The 20,031-nt window shown below is 39.0% G+C and overlaps 1 protein-coding gene across 7 annotated transcripts in view; it reads left to right on the forward strand.

The window, feature by feature from the left end:
- Window positions 1-20,031, forward strand: part of syt7a (synaptotagmin VIIa) — a 97,509-nt gene that overhangs the window by 65,905 nt on the left and 11,573 nt on the right. For all 7 annotated transcript variants that reach the window (XM_078948683.1, XM_078948684.1, XM_078948685.1 and 4 more), the window contains 5 exons: window positions 6,917-7,019; window positions 13,937-14,204; window positions 15,601-15,770; window positions 16,539-16,653; window positions 18,359-18,558. In XM_078948683.1, coding sequence (XP_078804809.1) covers window positions 6,917-7,019; window positions 13,937-14,204; window positions 15,601-15,770; window positions 16,539-16,653; window positions 18,359-18,558 — 856 coding nt within the window. The remainder of the gene's footprint in view (window positions 1-6,916; window positions 7,020-13,936; window positions 14,205-15,600; window positions 15,771-16,538; window positions 16,654-18,358; window positions 18,559-20,031) is intronic.

Here is a 20,031-nt window from a genome sequence, read left to right on the forward strand (position 1 = left end):
TATTGAAGTCATATCATCCATCAAAGATAAGCAATGTCCCACAGACGCACAAGGGTGCAAACCAAATACACCTGAGAAGCAAACATAACTAAAATGAGAACTAAATACCTTTTTGTAATAAAGACACGTATTAAAAAAAGAAATTCAAAGTTAAAGCAGGACAATGTTGCATGAAAAAAGAAATTTTCTCTTTATTGTAAAATTCTTTTCAAAATTAAAAAAAACAAACTTTTGTTTTACCTAGCCTCACTCTACAGGTCATCTAAACTGAGGACAAAAGTCAAGAAATGTATCTTTGATAGATAATATCTTTGTTGGAAACAGCTACATGTTGCTCTTTTTACACAAATCCTATGAATTGTCAAAAAATAATCTTCTCCACCACCACTCAACAACTTAGTTATACCATTTGGTGTTGTTAATGAGCTTCTGGTGCCCCAAACCTCATGCTAAGAAGGCTGCTACGCAGTTTTTCCTGCTCCCATTTTGACTGGGAATGTATTCTTCAGTCAAACGCTCAACTCAGCCCAACAAACTCCAAATAGCACAAAATGGCAGAATAAACTCATTGTTGTTCACCTTTCAGCGTATCGCATATCAGCTTTCACTGATTCTCACGAGTGGTTTGGCAGAGATTTTTACACTGGATGCCCCTCCTGACACAACCCTGTATTTTATGTCCAGACTGGGGACCGGCACAGGGAGACCCAGACTTGGTCACCCTTTTGGCTACAGAACAAACTTGTTGGTGCTGGTGGAAAAGATTTGACCGATTTGTCATTGGTGCAAGTCAAATGATGTGCCCTGCTGCACATCTCTAAATGACATCACGGAAAAGGACAAGATGAGATTGTAACAACAAACAAAAATTCCACAAAACACAATTTTGTGCACTATTTACTTTAAAAAATTTCAATAAACTATATTGTATTATGCCTTTTTATTGTTTAATTCTCAATTGTGTATTGGTTAACAGAGAAACAGTACAGTAGGAAGTAAACCAACGTCATGGAGCTTGCATTGGTATTAGCTTAAGAACCTTATTCAGGGAGAAATGTATGTACAGTGCTTGAAGCACAAACAACACAGAGTAAAGGCTTCTGTGTTCTTTGACTACAGTTAAAAGCAATCCATATAACCATGGCGTTTTCCCACTAGCCATGATGGCTTTGTGGGCCCTCATTTAATAAACCTGTGAGCTCAGCGGCTAGGGAGCAGCATACTGAGTGGCTGTGTGCTTATGATGTGTGTCAGGACTGGCCTGACAGTTTAAACTGCAGTGTTGGTCAAAAGACTAAGAGGAAAGGATGATATGTTTATATTAGCTATCTATGATTGGGGTTCTTAGAAGGCTTAATTAGCATGCTAGAGCGGCTTGTTAATGCCTCGCTGGTCTTCTCTCCTACATTTCAGTCGCGATTCAGTGAGCACAGACTGCAGGTTCTACCGAAGAGCGCAGAGAAGCCACGAAAAACCTGAGACTTTTAAATTGAGATCTGTCTCTCAGTGGCAAGCGAACAGTCAAACACTAAAGCAGGTTCAGAACAGATGGAGACAAATGTGTATCCTTGTGCCATGATAACATTCAATCCACTTGCCTGTGGCTTTTCAATTATTCACCCATGCATGTTTTTTTTCTTTTTTTTTGCATTGCAGATATTAATACGCATGTCTGAATATTTCTGTGCCTCAAAAACAAAATGCAATCCATTCGACTCTGCCTGTTAATTGTCATGTGGGCTACATAATATCACCTCATAATTTATGAGCTTATTACATTGCTAAGCTTGACATAAAAGACTACCAGAGTCAATGGAAGTTATGGTTCCTTTAGCTAAATCAATATGAATGGGTGTTTGTTTAAGTTCTTTCTTGTGTGTTTGTTCTGTAACTGCATTAGTTCCAGACGGCGGGGGTAAATCTGAATGTGCTGGTGTGTTTTTCTCTGTAATTTTCGGTCATTCTAAGGTCACATACATATAGAGGCCCTGAGGTGAAAAGCATGGCAACATCTGAGATTTCAAAAACAACAAAAAAAAGCTCATTAAAATAAATAGAATTGCTTAGTTGTGTTTTTCCTTTTCTGATATGGATTTTTATTTTATTTTATTTAAGGGGAGTTTATTATTTTTCAGTTTTTTTCTTTATTTAAGTCCTTATTATGCTAGAATGGGTTGTGTTTTGTTTGATTTTTGTGCTGTGGTCTGTTTTCTTTTTGAAAAAAAAATCATTGTTGGATGCTTTAAATGAATGTTTTTTAAGAATTTTTGTATTTATGATGAAGTGATTTCACTTCTGGGCCACCAAATATTCACCAATTCTTTAGAAGTCAGTTCAGATTCTTTTTTTATATACCAAGAAAAAAAAACAGTATTGATCTGAGTCAGGATGATAGAATCTGTTTGCGTGCTTGTGCATAAACATGCTAATTGTTTATGCTATACCATGTTAGTCTGACACAGCGCTCCTCCTGTAAGATGGATTTTGCAGGCCTAATTAATCAGCAGAGTCTTCGGGGGGTCTGCTTAAGATGGTCCCCAAGGCTGCGGTGTCCTGTGGCCAGCGCGCTCATCCGCACATCACGGTGGGAATGTTGACATCCATTTGGTCACAGGGAGAGTAGACTGCATTAAGGCAGAGAAAAGCGAATTACAAAACCAGGACGAGTGGAGTATATGCATCCATCCATATATAAACGGGTCAAAAGTGAATGGGGGAGAAAAAAAATTCGACAAGCAAATCCATCTATGCTGAGTGAAAGTACTCAGAGAGTACTTGCTGTACTCTGGCCAGCAGGTACATGCTGGTACACATGCTCTTCTTGTACATCAAGATAGTTGGATGACAGTGGGGGGGTGGGGGGTAAGCTGTTAGGTGCATTTGGAGCACCGATGCCCTGCCTCAGGACAGGTGCAGAGTCAATTTCTCAAATTAATCATGATTTAGAACATTAGGTGGGCCCGTTTGGAGTTTCAATAGGGCTTTAGAAAAGGTAATATTACCTGGCATGATTGCTTAGTTGTTGTAATTGAGCTCTGAAATATGAATGCTAAATTGCAGAGTGTTGTGGGAGAGCATAAAGGGAGGCAAAACAATGAGCTGTCAGAGATGAAGCAGACACTTTACTCGTTGCGTTTAACATTTTCATGGATTCTCAAAATAAAAATAAAAATAAAACTCAAAAAGTATAAAAAGATCAGCACTTGGAAGGGACTGATTTTGCTAAAGATTTCTGTTTCCATTAGAGGATTGGTAAGAAGAGTATGCACACATGCATTAAGCAAAATCTGCAGGTTTTATTTATTGCTTAAATTCCTGAAATGGGTTTTCATTAAGTTTTTTTTGTATGTTAATATATACACTAGTTTGTAAATGTATGAAATAATTAGCCAAGAGTAGAAGCATCCATATTAACAAGTGGTGGCAAAATGTGTAGCTGCGTTCCAGGGGAGAGTGCAGCCAGGCTGACTTCAGTGTGAAGGATGATGTGTTTCATGAGGATGACGAGTTATGTAAGCAGCGGCGTGCAGTGGTTCTCACTGTCATCCTGGGAAACATGCTGCACGTTTAAAGAATTATGGATCAAGTGGGTGGCAGTGAAACCGAACACAGATATTGAAATACATCACTTGACGGTGTCAGTGTTTGTTTTGAGTGTGATAGTTTGCAGTGGGGGGGGGGGGGGGGGGGTCTGAATGTCTGACAAAAGAAAATAAAAAAAAAGAGGGGTTGGGTTGGGCTCTTTCTCTCGCGTCTCTCTCCAGCCTAGAAGTGGAGTGTCTTTCTTCCCCTTCCCCCCCTCTTCGAGCTGCTGGCCCTCGGTCAGGTAACAAAACAGGATAGTATCACAGGACGGTGAAACCCAAAGTGGCCCCGCCTGCCTCCATATGTCCGCTGATGTGAATGTGTGTCTGCGAGGCTCTCACCCGTACCTGTCATATATCCTAAACCTTCTTTGTTCTCAGTGTGTTTGCCTGTTTGTTGCAACCCTCTAAACACACCCTTCCCGTTGCGCCCATTCCCAACTGCCTCTTGTCACAGACACCCCAAACCCCCATATGTATGGTCTGTGTTTCAAGAGTCGTTGCTATGCCAACAGCCCACTTTCTGTGTCTTAGCTGTGGGAGAATCTGATCTAAGTCCACTCTGCCTCCCACTGGATACTCTAGATAACTGCAGGCTATGCACAATCATATCAACCATATCAGCTCCCAAGGGGTAGGAGAGAAAAAAAAGCTTTGGCACTAACAACCAGCAATTGTATTTCCACCATCTGCCACAATTAATATTCCCATATTTATCTATTTATTAAAAGAAAATTGATAAAAAAAAAACAAAAAACAACTTAATTTTCAGGTCTTATAATTAGAATCTGGAGAAGGACACTTACTTTGCTTCTCACAAAGCAGCAGTCTGACCGCTTTGATGAAAAGAGCCCGAAGGCAGGGAGCAGAGGGCCACCTCAAGGTACTGTGGAGTTAGTGAGTGGCCGCTCTTATAGCTACAGTGGCTCTTACCTGAGAACGCACTCAACTCCTGAATGAAGCATGAAGGAGGATGAATAATTGAAGATGTTCTCTCTCCCATCGATACGTTGGGGGGTGGAGGAGGAGGGGGGTGCCGACTTAAATCCAAAGGAGCCTCTCCCCTCAAACTGGCCTGCAGTATGGAGTAATTCTGCCTTATGGTAAGGCTGTTGCCTTCCTTGGTTTCCTGGTGATGTTACTAAATGCATCGCAAAGGGAACTCCCTTACCTTTATGAACATCCCTCCTTCACGCCCGTCTCGCTGCAGTCCCTTTGCTGGTTGAAGTGATTGTCTGTCTGCTCGTCTTGTTTGCTTGCTTTTTCTGTCTGTCTAAACTGTCAGTATATTTTACCTCACTTTTTGTCCTTGTCTTTTGCAAAACTGCTCACATTAATACAATCAGCATCAAAAAATAAAACTCTCATCCAAATCTGCAGTTTAGTGCGTCCGACAAAACCATCTCGGAAAGGCTTGACAGTAAATGCTGGCCAGACAGACAGACTTTCTGTGGGCTCCTTGCTTATTGCCTGTCCAAGGCATTGCCTTCACTCTCTGAGTGACAACTACTTGCATATATTAAATATGCACATGTAGCCAATGCCAGGCTATGCTTTGGCCCCTGTGTCCCTGGTCCCCTCTTTTAGAGTGTTGCTAAATGGTTGGAAAATCTGGGTATTCTTGAGAAGATACTTTGAGTTTTGGGATTTTTTTTTATCAACTCCCTGTTTTGTAACACTCTAAATGTGCTCCTCCCATGTTCTTACTATTTGTCCCCTCTGTGTTTACAGTGATTTTCATTTTTGATATGGTATTTCTCTTTGGTATTTTATCTTCTCTTTTGTTTTGAGCTCTCTTCTTAAAGAGGGATGGTTCTTGTTGTCCGCATCCTGATGATCAATCATATTTATTGTCTTTTTCTCTTTTTTGTGCTCTTCTTCTCTTTTTTTTAGCATGTGTGGTCTTTCCAGAGTAACTGTGTGTGTGTAGTTCTTCAGTCTTGTCTGTACTTATCAGACTGACCAAACTAAGCCTCTCTTGTGTTTACAGGCTTTCCTACCTTCATTTCCAACCTCTTTTGCAGCTCGCTTTCTCTCTAATGTTCTGGTGTTTGTAAAAAGTTTGCTCTCTTTGGTTTTGGTTTTCATATTGTTCATGCTGTTAACACTTGCTATCTCTTCTTGTACAGAGAAATAATTTTCAGCTTGCTTGTGTATTCCACACGTTGCTTTTTAAGCGTTTCCTCTTATCAACAGTTATCATTGTGTTTAAAATGCGTGTTTGCAACTTCAGCATCCTCTCTTGTCTGATTATTGTCTGTCCCTTTCTTTGTGTGTCTGTTCCTCGCTTTGTCTGTTCATTGATTTAATTGTCTGACTGTGTTTTTGTGCTCTGTCTCTCCATTTCTCCCAACCAGCCACCTCTATGGAGTACAGTGTCTCTGATGTGTTACCATACATTAACAAAGACTTTTGCATCAGACTCTTTCCTGCTCTGTGTTTGCTTTAAACTCTGTTTATCAAGTTAATCAATCTACTCTTCTATAAGCTGTTGTCCTCTGGTTTCCTTTTCTCTACACTCTGTGGTTCTTGTTTTCATGATGAACATAGGGGTGTTTCTCCCTGATGGTTGCTCCCACATGTTTTCCACCATCCTCATATGCAGGAAGTCAGCCTAACATCTATTAACATGTGTACCTTTGTGCCAGCCATGCCAGGGGAGACCCCTGCTCTCTCTTTTGTGTTTCCAGAAATCATTTGTGTTGTCAATGTAACAAAGAAATGAAACAGAGTTTCTATCCTCTGCATACTGCTGTACCTATCTGTCCACTGTTGTTATAGTAACATTATGTTGCTATATATATATTTATATATATATGTCTTCATTTGCTGTGTGTCTCATCTTCCAAGGGAATCAGTGTTGATCAGAAACTTTCTGCTGAATGTGGGGATCAAACTGATGTTGCGTCTAAAGTTTAGTGATTGTGCTTTGTGTCTGAAAATGTGTCTGTCCATGTGGTGGAGGTACTTCTTGTCAGATATGTGGATGTATGCCACACTGGTGGAGTCATCTCACATGCAAATCGCCATCAAACATGACTCGACATCAGTAGCTGTCCATACTGGCGCCCATCATTAAGGTGTGGAATCTCTGGCGGACTTAATTTGGCTTCACTCGCGATAGCAGCCGACCACACATTTGTACTTTGAAGTGACATCTATCCAAAGCAAACTTGGACCAAAGTGATCGTCTCAGATAGGCAGTTTTTAACCGCTAAGCAGGTGGTGGCTGGACTCCCTGTGTGCTCAGATGTTCTGTCTTTCTGTTGATGACTCTGCTCCTGCCATGTTCTCACTGCGTTCCTTCTGTCAAACTATGTTTTTGTTTACAGGGGCAACAAGCCAGCTAATAGCCCCAAAGGTCACCCTCCAGATGCTGATGGCCACTCCTCTGTTACTGACCTGGCCAACTCTCTCACTGGAGACATGGTGATGGTAAGAAGTATATCGGATTGCATATCATCTTTGCTTTTTCAGTCTATATGAACAGACCCAATCTATTTACCAGTGTACTTTTTTTTTAACAATTAACCAATCAGTCTCAAAGTGTTGCACATAATAAAATTACTAAAATAATTAATGTTGCAATAAAGCATTTCTACTTTAGAGAAACACAATAAATAAATGTACAATAAACTTTACACAAAAGGAATAGAAAAGATTTAAAAATATTAACTTAAGACAGGGCTGGCCAACCCTGGTCTTCAAGAGCTTCAACCCTGCCTGTTTTTTTCAGTCCTCCCTGACCAGTGTGCTGCTGATTAGCTGACTCAAGTGATTTCACAACCTGATTGACTTGATACACCTGGTTTAGGTTGTAGGCATCAAGCAGTGCAGGTAGAGCTGGAAAACAGGCAGGGTTGAGGCTCTTGAGAGACTATGGTTGGCCAGCCCTGACCTAAGATGACAGATTTATAAAGAAAATAGGATCTTAAGACGAGAACTAAAGCTCCCATCTCCAAAAATGTTGTTCATTTCTTGCTTTAAAAGCTCACCTTAAAATAGTAAAATTACCTGTAAAATCAAGACTTGAGGTTATGCATTCAAATGTTTTTGGATCCTGTCGAAAGACAAGCAGCTGCAGTCTGAAATATCAGCAAACATAAAAGGCATTTTTTCCATGGTACTGTGTGAAAAGGTCTAAAGTTTTATAAAGTCAAAGATAAATAGAAAATGCAAGACATGTTTTTGCCTTTGAAGTTTAAAGTATTTGTCTGGGGTGACTGAAGATTTGACATGATCCTTGAGGGAATCCAAGTCCATAGGTGCAGCAGAGAACTGAGAGCTTTGTGGTGGCTGTGTTATCATCTGCATTACTATCAGCAGCCTGAAGGTTTGAGCAGGAACAGGCTGGTATAGAAGAAAATGAATAGTGCCTGAAGGAAAAGAAGCTTGGACAGACAATAGAAAAGAGGCTAAGTGAAAAAGTTAAGAAGCAGTTTAGTTTTTTGTGTGGAGAGCGTGCAAATGATAGCTAGTTTATTTATTCCTAAACCTGCTCAGCAAATTACTCAGCTAAAGGCGTTTCTCTTTGTTTTAAAGTTGCTTTCTTGTGATGTGCAACCACTTATGTATGATCGATTCAAGGTAAAAAGACTAGAAAAAAACCTTTTCTTGTCTGAAGTAAAAAATATTATATAGTCTGAAAAATTAGACCAATTTAAATAATAATCAGAATGTCTGCCTCCTTGAAAGAAACAGCCTTCTGTAAAAAACAAACAAAAAAAGGATTTCTTTACAGATACCACCTGATCAATTTGCAAAAAAGAAAAACAATGTGTCACAAATTATAACAAACAAATTATAACAAATTATATAAGTAATAACCATCTTCGCATAAAGACAATATTAAGTTACAATGTGGGGTGTGGGCAGTAATGTAATCGAAACGTTTAGTGGAAAGACTTCTCTGTTTTGTTGTGATTTCATGCTTCTTCAGTCTGACCCAGTTACACAGCACAGCAGACATCCTCATCCCACAGATTCGGATGACTTTGATGTTGGTCTGTTCTTGTCAAAGGGCAAATTAAACATAGGGGCAAATGAACAAGGTGCTTCTGAGAGTATATAGTGAAAGTACTCAACACACTAGAAAGGTCTTGTAAAGTTGAAGAGGTTTTCAAAAAATCAGGAAAAGGTGCAGATGAGCTTTCTCTGCAAGGCTTTGTCTTGAAAGTGATGGGAAACACAAGTGTCAATGTACACATTTGTATTTTAAAATACGATTTAAATTTAATCTTTTGCATCTGGCTGTGTGAGGGTTTTTTATTTTCTTTTTTTTGTGTGTTATTTGTCATGCTTTGTGTTTAGCTCTGATTTCAGATTTATTCATCCCACAGTCATTTTTGTGTAATTCATAGCTGTTTATGTTGTAAATCAGTGTTTTTCAACCAGTAGTGTGCCGCGAGAAATGGTCAGGTGTGCATTGGGAACCTACCCATTCACTGATCTATAAACATTTACTATCTCCAGGATATCAGCTCTTTGTTCATCCAAACAGGTCCCGATAAAACACTGAGAAGTTAGGAATATGAAAGATCGTAAAATACTTTTTTCTTTGTGTTTATTTAATTCTATTAAAGACACTTTGATAAGAATGACGGTACCGCGATTTAGCCGCAGCTTCAGCTCTGTTTTCGGAAAAGTCCCACCCCTTTAACTGTCTCTGCCAATCATTCTTGGACCCCTAATCATACGTCATCAGTCTGACCAATCAGAAGTGGTTAAAGTCTTCACTTCCTTGTTCCGATTCTGCTCATAAAGTCTCCCAGTTCTAACAAAAATACCAGCTAAAGCTCGTCTTTAGCGGTGTAGCTTTCCACAGAATCCGGTGTCAGACCGTGGAACAAGTGAACAAAACAATGAAGCTCAGAGACGCTAGTCTATCTGGCATCACCAATCTCCCATAATGCATTTTGTTAAAGTGACAATGTCTCTGCGCTACTGAGTCTTCCCTGTTAAACATCTTAAAACACCAACGAACACACATCAAAGAGTTTTTAAATCTTCTTGATGAAATCAAAGGTCAACAGTTTAGTTCTCCTTCAAGGTTTGTGTTTATTAACAAGTCCAAGTCATCTTTTTTTTTTAACTGAAACACTTTTCTAATAATGTCTGGATTGAAGAACAAATTCAGTTTCAGACTTCAGTCATTTTTGAAAAATGAAACGTTAAGCTTAAATAGAAGTAATAAAAACATTTAGGAAACAGGATTAAGGTGAAGTGGCCAACAGACACAGTTAAACTAAATTGAAACAATTTAATCATCTATAAAGAAATAAAACGTTTTTGTTAAAGTTTTCAAAGACTTCATTTTTGATTAAGAAAAAAAGAATAACTAATAAAACCTTAACATGTTCACTTTTTGTGTAGCTACAGAAAACATGAATGTTAGTATTTTTGTGTAACATTTATCAAACATTTTGTGATCATATTGTTCAAAAATTACAGTTGCTTTTGCACCAACATTGAAAAAATAAAAAAATAAATCACTATTTAGAAAGAATATATGTGTTTTTTTTGGGAGGTTACATAAAATTGCATGTTAATAAACTGGAGGAAAAAACAACTACCAGGGTAAAATTTCAAATAATTTAGTTGAAAATTATTACTGAAAACTAACTTCACTTTATTCCATCTTTTAGAAAAAACAGCTGCAACTTCCAGCTTTTTTTGCCAAAATTATCACCAAAATGTGGATGACTGTATGTCAATACATACTATTTATTATTATTTTATGGATGCTGGTGTGCCGCGGAATTTCTGTCAAGGATAAAGCGTGCCTTGGCTTAAAAAAGGTTGAAAAACACTGTTGTAGATAATTGTCTCGCCATTTTCTTAAGAACAGTGATTCCAAGCTAAGTTTCTCACTTTTTAATCAGTCATGTTTTTGCCTTGTTTAAGTTTTATGAATGAATGAAGTTTCTTCCACATGTCATATCTCCTGTGTTTAAGTCCTCCACAAACATCCACCCCTGGCAGATTGGGTTGTGTTTGTTGAAGAGTTTCTATAATTAAGTTATCCAAGTTTCTTGACCTCATCATTTCAGCTGTCTCTCATTCATTCCCTGTAAAAACTTCCGGCGGCATAAATCCATTGTAGGCTATGGTACTTTAGAGACAACAGATGATGTGGCTTTGCAAACCATGAAGACTTTGTCAAACATTTGATCAGGAGTTAAATATTTCTGGATTTCTTTAGTTACCGTACGTAAATGGTGTTCTGATGAACTCCTGCTACCCTGCAAAAACTATGTCCAAGAAAATGACACGTTTTTGGATCTTTACTAAAAACGGCATAATCATAATTAAGACCATTGGGAACGCTTTTACAATGAATCAAAAGGGGGTTGGAATGGGACTTTATAGTGGGTAAAACCTGGATGACTTCTTTTTTTTGTTTGTAAAATCACGGAAGAGTGAGGAGACTATTCATCACCCTTAGGAGAACCTTAACTGAAACCCACATTACGGTAATCTTATTTTTTTAATTTGGATTTATCTTTTTAATTATTTACTGACAAAAGCCAAAAAGATTAAACAGTGGGTGCAGATAGCATAACGAGTAAAAACCCTTTTTAGATGTGCTGTGCAACCTGACTCTACTACTTAGTAGATCACTTTATTATTCAACGGAATGAAATGTATGCTTTTTTTTGTTTTTTACCTGCAACCATTATATAAAATTACCACACAAGAAAGAAAAATGTGCCCTCTTGTCTGTGAGGATAATCAAGCTGCTGAACGCTCAAAAATGTGAATGCATGGGGCAACAGGCTGTGCTTTTTTGTAATGCAAAAGAAATGATAAAAACAAATAATTTCTTGCTATGTCAAGGTGCAGATATTGTTTAGCATTTTTGAACCATCTGCAAAAGATGAAATTTTGATTAGACTGTTCAACAATGAGTGGACTGATGAAACTGCCAGAGAAACAGGAGTTTTATTTCAAGGATAAAGGGGGAAAGTTCTTAATAGGTCACCTTAGTCAGTCATTTTGAATCATCAATTGAGCAGACATTCAATATGCTGAGAGAAAAGGGTTCAGGGATTAAAGCCCTGAAGCAAATAAGAGCTGAGGTGGTTACATAAGGGACCTGGCAAAATACTGTCACATGAATTACTTAACACCTTCTGGTTTGCACATATCACATAATTAAAGGGCAGTGGAGAAATTGTGGCACATACGAGAAATAACAGCAGCTTTTGGCAACAGCAATTAATGTGCAAACTGTCATGCAGCATACACAGCGTCCGCTAGTACCTCATCCTTTCAGTGGAAAGGTAATGAACATCAAGCTGTTATAAATGAACCCAATCAGATGTTCATCTGGCACAGAATTACACACAAATCACCAAAGATAAAGGAATAATTAGACCCACAGGGGGAGTTCATCGTCACTAAAATAAATATCTTTAAGTAAAACCTCTGCCAGGTTTTCATCTATTGTATTTTAAAAATCATGGTGGGTTTCCAAATCTGGCCAAATTAGGCTTGTGTGATAGAAATAGCTGGCAGCTAACCTCTAGTATGATGAGGAAATAAAACCAGTTTATTGGTAGATTCACCACTTTGAAATAATTTAAGTATACCTAACTTGACATGTGAAAGTACACAAGGCAAATGTTAATATTCAAGCTCACAGGTAGGGTTACTTATATCTTTAGCTTTTCCTTTCTGTCCCCTATTGTCTGTAACTTTGTAACCCGATTCTCATCATGGCTCTTCACTTGTTCCTCTGCATCAGCCATTTGTTGCGCAAATGGGTCTTTTTACCTTGACATGAAAAATCAAAATAAGTTGGATCACAAAAAACTTCCCCTGCAAGTCTTCTAATATTATTCATTCTATTTTGTTAGAGTAAAATAAACAAACTTATAGATTTAGGCAGATATTTTAATTTTCAATGGTTTGAGGAGGTCAGCCATGATTTCTCCTGTTGCATTCTTAGTTGCCTATAATTTGGCATGACTGTATGTATTTAAAGTGATACACTTATTTTAATCAAAAAATTCTCATTGGTAAATAAATATTGCTGAAAAATATTTATGCCTGAATGTCTGTTTGAAAATTTCACTCTAAAAATGCTTTTTGGTTTGCATACTGCATGTTAACCTTGAGCTGATATTACTATATTGTTATTTTAAGACCTTTTAAATGTGAATGATTGAAGGCAAATATTAGAAAGATTTATGTTTAAAAAGTAACTCAGTAATTGCATTTAGTTTGTTTTTGTACTCCTGTGTCATAATAGTTGATGTTTGATACAAGAAAGAGAGGAAAGTATCACAACGGCACAACAAGCCTGTTTGTTTCATTCCGATTTTTCTCTTCATTTAAAATGAGCCACACAATATTGATTTGTTTTTCTGAGTGTCTGAAGTGTGTTTCTACCGCTAACAATAAGCGTGCCTGTCAGGAGTTGTGAAAGGGCCCGAATGCAGGAGTAGAAGAAACTACATTTAATAAATAAATCTTGGGCAAAACAAAAAGCAAAATGTGAACTCATTTGGACAAAGCAAAAATTCGAAGTTTGAAATGGGAAGATGGGTGGAGACTCGAGTTTTGACCGGCCGGTAACTAAGAACACCTACAGCGGCTATCAATAAAAACTAAAACCTGATGCGACTGTCAAATCAGAGCATAAATGAAAACAACACAAAAAATAAAACTTCACAAAAAGCACCACATCAGGCTCCACAATCAGCCATGTGATGTTTACTCCTTATATTTGATTGGACAATTAAATATTTATTCCACACAGAGGTGAATTTAAGTAACCTTTGTTAAAACAAATTCATCAAACTCCTCTTTCCTGTAAATGCAACGTTAAGAAAGGAAAATCCATTAAAAGACAGTCAGGAAGCAGAGCCACAGGGAGAAAAGAAGGAACTGTCAAAGCAGCTGCTACTGCAGAATACCAACCTTGAACTCTGCTTCTGTAGCTGTAACTATTGATGCTTCTCACACAACTCTGTCTCATCTCCTTTCACTTTGTCTCTTGTATGCTCTCTCACTCGTTATCTGTTGCTTTTATCAGATTGCGGCCATTTAGTACACGGTAATGATAAAGAAGTCACAGTGGACGGGAAAGCAAAATGTGGTCTTAAGCTCTGTATCTTCAATCTGAGCGCCTCCTTCCTTTTAAGAAAATTAGTAAGGTATTTAAAGAGTGACTCTGACTAATGTTTGCCTCAGAGTAGAAGCTGGAGCTCCAAAAATCCCACTACCTTACTTCTTTTCTCTGTCAAAGTCTGTCTGTGTGTGCTGCTGATGACCTTGCACCTAACTCTTCATGCAAGTGGCTGCTCTGAGATTCGCTACTCATTTGTTTTGCATTTGTGGCCCTGCAGTTGTCACCAGGCTCAGAGGATGACGATGGTGAAGGGCCTATCAGTGAAAAGCTGGGCCGGATCCAGTTCAGCATAGGCTACAGCTTCCAGAACACGACACTCACCGTCAAAGTCCTAAAAGGCCAGGACCTGCCGGCCAAGGACTTCTCCGGAACCTCAGACCCTTTTGTTAAAATCTACCTGCTGCCCGACAAGAAGCACAAGCTGGAGACCAAGGTTAAGAGGAAGAACCTAAACCCCCACTGGAACGAAACTTTCCTCTTTGAAGGTCTGTGTTCTAAACACTCATCAAAGCTGGCGTCACTACAGACACTGAGTGACATCATGTTCCAGTAAAAAAGAAAGAAAAATGTTGATGCTGTTTGATGCTTTTTGAGAGAGTGGGGCATTTGGGATCGTCACAATGAGTGTTTTCAGTCTCCCTGCAGCTTTCTGAGCACTTGCTAGAAAAACCAGGCTCATTTCCAGTTGATGCAGGAAACTGCCAGGTCTGCCTTTTGTACAAAATTCTGTCCATAACTTTAATAGATAAAACTTCTGACTGCTGCCCGGAAATGGAGGACATCCAGTAAATTGGCGTAGGATTTAATCTCTAGTTTGGTGGCAACATGGATTAATCCTCCAGGAGTGACAGGGTGGTGTGCAGTTAAAAATGAGGCAGGCAAAATGATAATTAAAGCTATTAGATGAGACCTCCAGAATATTTCAGTAGTTTAACTTAAAAAATACGTACAGAATCCAAACCCATTTAAGACTCCGGATTTCTGATTTGTTCTTATTTGGTCCAATTTTTTAAAAATGTATTACTTTTCATTAAAAAAAGCTTTTAGGAACAGAGATTTGAGCCACTTTTGACTAGAGTTAACATAAACCTCTTTCATTTTTCCCAATGTTACTGATAAAACTTGCAGGTTTCATCAGTACCATCTGGACTGAGCTCTTGACAAATTGCCATCAAACGCTGTTTGGATTTTAGTTTGAAACAAGGAACCCTCCAGACTAATGACATTCAATTTTCCTGGAAAAATAAATTTAAGTAACTTGTTAGGAAATTATTAATTCCTGACTACTTTGTTTTGAGATCTTTTGTCCATTGTTGTTCCTCGCACAAATAGATTATTTTACCTAATCTTTTTTTTTTAAAACAATGTGACAATTTTCACCCTATCAGGAATTAAAAATGGAAACCAGATTGTATTAAAATATGAGTCTCGGAGCTTATTGAGAAGAATTTTACATTTTGAAAAATTGACGCTACGACGCTTGACGATATTTAAATAATTACTTATTTATTCTGTTGATTTACATTCACATTCATAGCCAGTCCCTTTTGAAATTCCAATGTTTTTGCCTGACAGCAATGGTTAGACAGAGAAAGAAAAATGTGGATGCAGTCCAAATCTTTTCCAGAGAATCACAAGTGCTGATGAAAAATGAATGAGTTTGGCTTCCCAGTGAGGAATTCTCCGTAATGATCGCTGTGGGTCATTTGGGAAAACACTGACAATCGCTTTTTACATGCACTTTGGCCTTTGTCAAATTCCCCTCTGTTAGCACTCTGCTGATAACACCCCCCTCTGCCACACTGTCAGATACAAGCTTCTCACTCTTTGGGACTTTCGCTGCTCCTGGCAGTGTTTTATCAGCTTCTGTGTCTGTTTCAGGTTTCCCATATGAGAAGGTGAGGGAGCGCACTCTCTACCTGCAGGTTCTGGACTATGACCGCTTCAGCAGAAACGACCCCATTGGAGAGGTGTCAATTCCCCTGAACAAAGTGGAACTGGGCCAGATGAAGACCTTCTGGAAGGAGCTCAAGCCCTGCAGTGATGGCAGTGTAAGATGGTAGAGGCTGTCTGAGGCACATTATTTCCGTGTTGCTTATTAAAGCAAGTGGGACGAGTTTGGGGACGCTTTTCAGCATGTTGGCCTGGTGGATGCAAATTTAGGATGAGCTACTTTTTTGGCAAAGACTACGATGTCCCTGAAGTGCAAATGACACCAACAAATTACTCAATGCAAAACCATATTAAAGATCACAACGAAAATTTAAAAAGCAAAAAAAAAACCCCAAAAAAAACCACACATTACAAGAAATTACATTTAAAAGAAAAATTAAACAAAATAAAAATGAAACGTTTTGGAAAAGAAACTAACTTCTGGAAATCAAAATGAAATGTTCAAAAACGAAACACAAGAAATTTACTGAAAAAGTAGGTATCTTATGGGATATCCAATCAGTGACGTCCCATAGTATCTATGTTTTCTAGTTTCTTACTGAGTTAAATTTTTTAACATTTTATTTTGATTTCTGGAAATTCCTTTTGTTTTCTGAATATGTTTTCATTTTTTTGAAATTGATTGTGTTTTGGTTGTTTTTTTATTATTTGTTTTACTTTTTTACTTGTAATCTTTTATTTGTTTTTGTGTTTATTTGTTAGCTTGATTTGCACTTCAGGGCCACTGCACAAGACCAGACTAACTGTGTTTTGAACTAGAGCTTTGGGGCAGAAAGGACAGCCATATAAGATGCCACAATTTTTTTATGAAGTAGGTTTATCAAGGAGGATTCTTGTTCCATTGTGTTTACGCATGTTCTTCTCAGGGGAGACGAGGAGAACTGCTTGTGTCTCTCTGCTACAACCCCACTGCCAACACCATCACTGTGAACATCATCAAAGCTCGCAATCTTAAAGCCATGGATATCGGTGGAACTTCAGGTAGACACTCCTCCATGTTTATTCACGTTCTTCTTTCTTCAACCTGTGCTTGCTGCTCATCCCTCATTCTCTGGATGATGAAGGGTCTGTGGCTTCACTCGCCGCTTTGCCTTCCTCTACAAATATTTAAAGTCTTGCCTGTGCAGAGGAGAGTCACTGTCTGTTTTAGATAACTGCGGCCGCAAGGTGACATTGCATCAAGCATCTCTCAGATGACCTCTATCTTTCTGTTTATCTATGAGGATCAGGAGCCCTCCAACCAAATGTGTATCAGCCAAGTCTGGTTGGTTTTTAAAATAGGCATTTTTTGTGAAAAGTTTTTTTCCCCCTTTTATTTTGTAAAATCCTTCCAGGTGTAAGAGTGGTAGCTGTTACCTTTATTAAGTTCCCTAGAATAGTTAGACTAAGGCTACGTTCACACTGCAGGGCCTAATGCTCAATTCCGATTTTTTGAAAAAATCCAATTTTTTTGCAAGGCTGTTCACATTTCCAATTAAATGCAAACTTTTCTGATCTCCTGTGTGACCATGAAATGACCCAGAACTGACCTGCATGCGCAGAAGAGTACTCAACGGTGTACGACGTCACTCGTTGTTTGTGGAAGTAGCTAACGTTAATAATGGATGTCAACAACAGTGTTGTCAACAGCGGAGCTCTTTTTGCATTATTACATTTATTTTCACAAAGGAGCCAGCACAATTACAATCTTCTCATTTTAAGAAGGCATTGGAGCCAGGATCGTCTGTGCCCACTGTTGTGGAATAGGGATGTGTATGTGCTGGGGCCGTGCACGTGTGTGTAAGAGAGAGGAGAGTGTGCGTGCAGCAAGGTAGAGAATGAGGGGGGCAGTGTGGGCGCACATTCATGTTGTGTGTTAGGGAGGAAGGAGAACGGTAATAAAAGAAGGCTTCCCCCATAATAAATCCTATGCACTCTTTATTAACCCATTGTGGAGAATCCTGGAGAATCTAAGGGTCCAAACGAGGAAGTGAACCCCGGAGGGGGATACGCCTTCGGTCCACCGCGCTTCTGACCGCGGTCGGAAAGGGAGAAAAAAAAAAAGTAATCGTGGGAAAGGTTCAACACCAAGCTTGGCCATTTCGCTGGAAATTTAAAAAAAAAAAAACGCCCGGTTGTGATAAGAACCCTGGAGTTTGGCCTGAATAGAGCTGTCACCCCAAATATTAATCAAATCGGTGACCTCGCTTCCCTTCCACTGACTGGTCTCAGCAGCATCGTCCGCCATGGTTGATTTTTATGTTATATCGTTCCTGCCTACTTCAACGCAGAATAATGACGTTTGTAGCGTATCAATGACGTACAGGTCGGATACATGTGTCCTGGCCGTTCAGACAGAGGTCACATTTGAAAAGATCGGATACGTATCGGATTCAAAGACTGTCATGAAAAGATCAGATACAGGTTGCATAGGGGCAAAAAAATTGGAATTGGGTCGTTTCAGCCTGCGGTGTGAACGTAGCCTGAATCCCCTGGCCACTATTTCCATAAATACTTCCTCATTTGTATGTTTTCCAGCTTTGGGAATAGGTTGACCTTGAGCTCAGACTCTGTAACTGCTTCCCTGCTGCCTTTTTGACTTAACAATAAGGAGGGTAATTGCAAATCTGACCCTAAAATCCACTATTCCTGAGCATCTTCGTGATTCTGCTAATATGAACGGCTGCTCACTGCATCTATGTTGCAGACCCCTATGTGAAAGTGTGGCTCATGCACAAGGACAAGCGTGTAGAGAAGAAGAAGACGGTGGTTATTAAGTGCTGTCTGAACCCAGTCTTCAATGAGTCCTTCCCCTTCGACGTGCCCGCTCATGTGCTGAGGGAGACCACCATCGTCATCACTGTCATGGACAAGGACCGGCTCAGCCGCAACGACGTGATTGGCAAGGTAACCTGATGTCATGAGGATTTTTTTTTGCTTTCTCTGATTGAATCCGAGCAAAATAAATCAGTTTAGAGCAACATACTTAAACTTCAACAAGTACGATCATACTTTACATTAAACTATATCCCACATTGCCAACACAGTCAGTGTTGCAATGTGGGATATAGGGATCACAGCATTTTAACAGTGAGTTATGTAATGCCTTAGTCACAGGCACCCAAACAGGGATTGACCCATATGGGTGCTGCGGGTTTTTGGGTTGTCTAAACCCGTGGGGGGTCGTAGACAGGTGCGGCTGCATCTTAAAGGGAGTGCAGGTGTGTCTTGGACCCGAACAGCCACCTTAAGGGACGTCATGAAAGTGGAACGTATCATTGTTGTGTATTGTGAAGTATTTGTAGGGATAATGTAAGTTAATCACACTTATGCCATGTTGTACGGCAATTTAGTCGTTAGTGAGGCTTAGGTTTTGTTTAGGTGTTCACTACGGCCTGTCGCCCGCAGTGAACCACCGAGTGGTCTACAACCTTAAAATCGTGTGCAGTATACTTGCACTCCTCATGCAGATTTGCCCCTTTTTTTTTAAAACCTGCAGCCAGCCCGTATCCACCTGTAAGGGTAATAGGAACTAAGACATCCGGTAACCTGACTAAGGTATAAAAACGGACAAAAATTCAAAGCTACATGAGCAGAATTTTACACTCACAGATCATTTTCTGTTTTTTCTACCTTTGCAGTAAATTTAAGTGTTTTACCACAAATTATTTACTGTTGGTTGCGAAAAATATTTTGCCTTAACAAATGCAATATGCAATAAGTTCTCTGAAATTCTGACATATTAAACTAGGGTTGGTTTGCTATATTGGTTTGCTGTTTTGAATTATGTCTTTATCTTCATCAGAAATGTCTCATAAATGTTCTGAAACGAATCATTTCAAACTTCTAATCAAAGAATTGTTGTATTCTGTTGGATTTTACTGCAAATAGCAGATGATGTTCCTTGTGAACATATCAGAGTCCATCTGTGCTTCAGTGTTTTTCCTGAAGAGTTTACAACATCTTTACTTGGAAACTGGGCACCAAACCAAACACCTTCTGCTCACTGTACTGCCACCTTTTTTCTTGAGCCACAGCTGCCTCTAAATCACTGATAACTCCTGCATTTGTCGCTTTACTTAAGCCTGGCAGATGGTTAGCTTAGCACAAACATAGAAATCTGTGCAAATGACCAGTCAGTTTTACAGATGAGAAAATCTGTCTCCCATCACCTTTGCAATCTATTTTGGCACAGAGCAAAAACCAGATAATTTCTATGGAAGGAATACAACTAAAACTGCAAACATTCTTATCCTTACAGCTGTGATGATTATCTGCAAAGATATGTGTGAGAATTTACAAGTTTCAAATGTTAAAATATACATTTTAAATTAATTCAGGCTTCTTTTCGCACTAATAACATCTGACAGTCTGCTTCAC

This window comes from Oryzias latipes, chromosome 6 (genome assembly GCF_053564925.1).
Source record: "Oryzias latipes strain Hd-rR chromosome 6, Olatipes_Hd-rR_3.1".
Lineage (NCBI taxonomy): Eukaryota > Metazoa > Chordata > Actinopteri > Beloniformes > Adrianichthyidae > Oryzias > Oryzias latipes.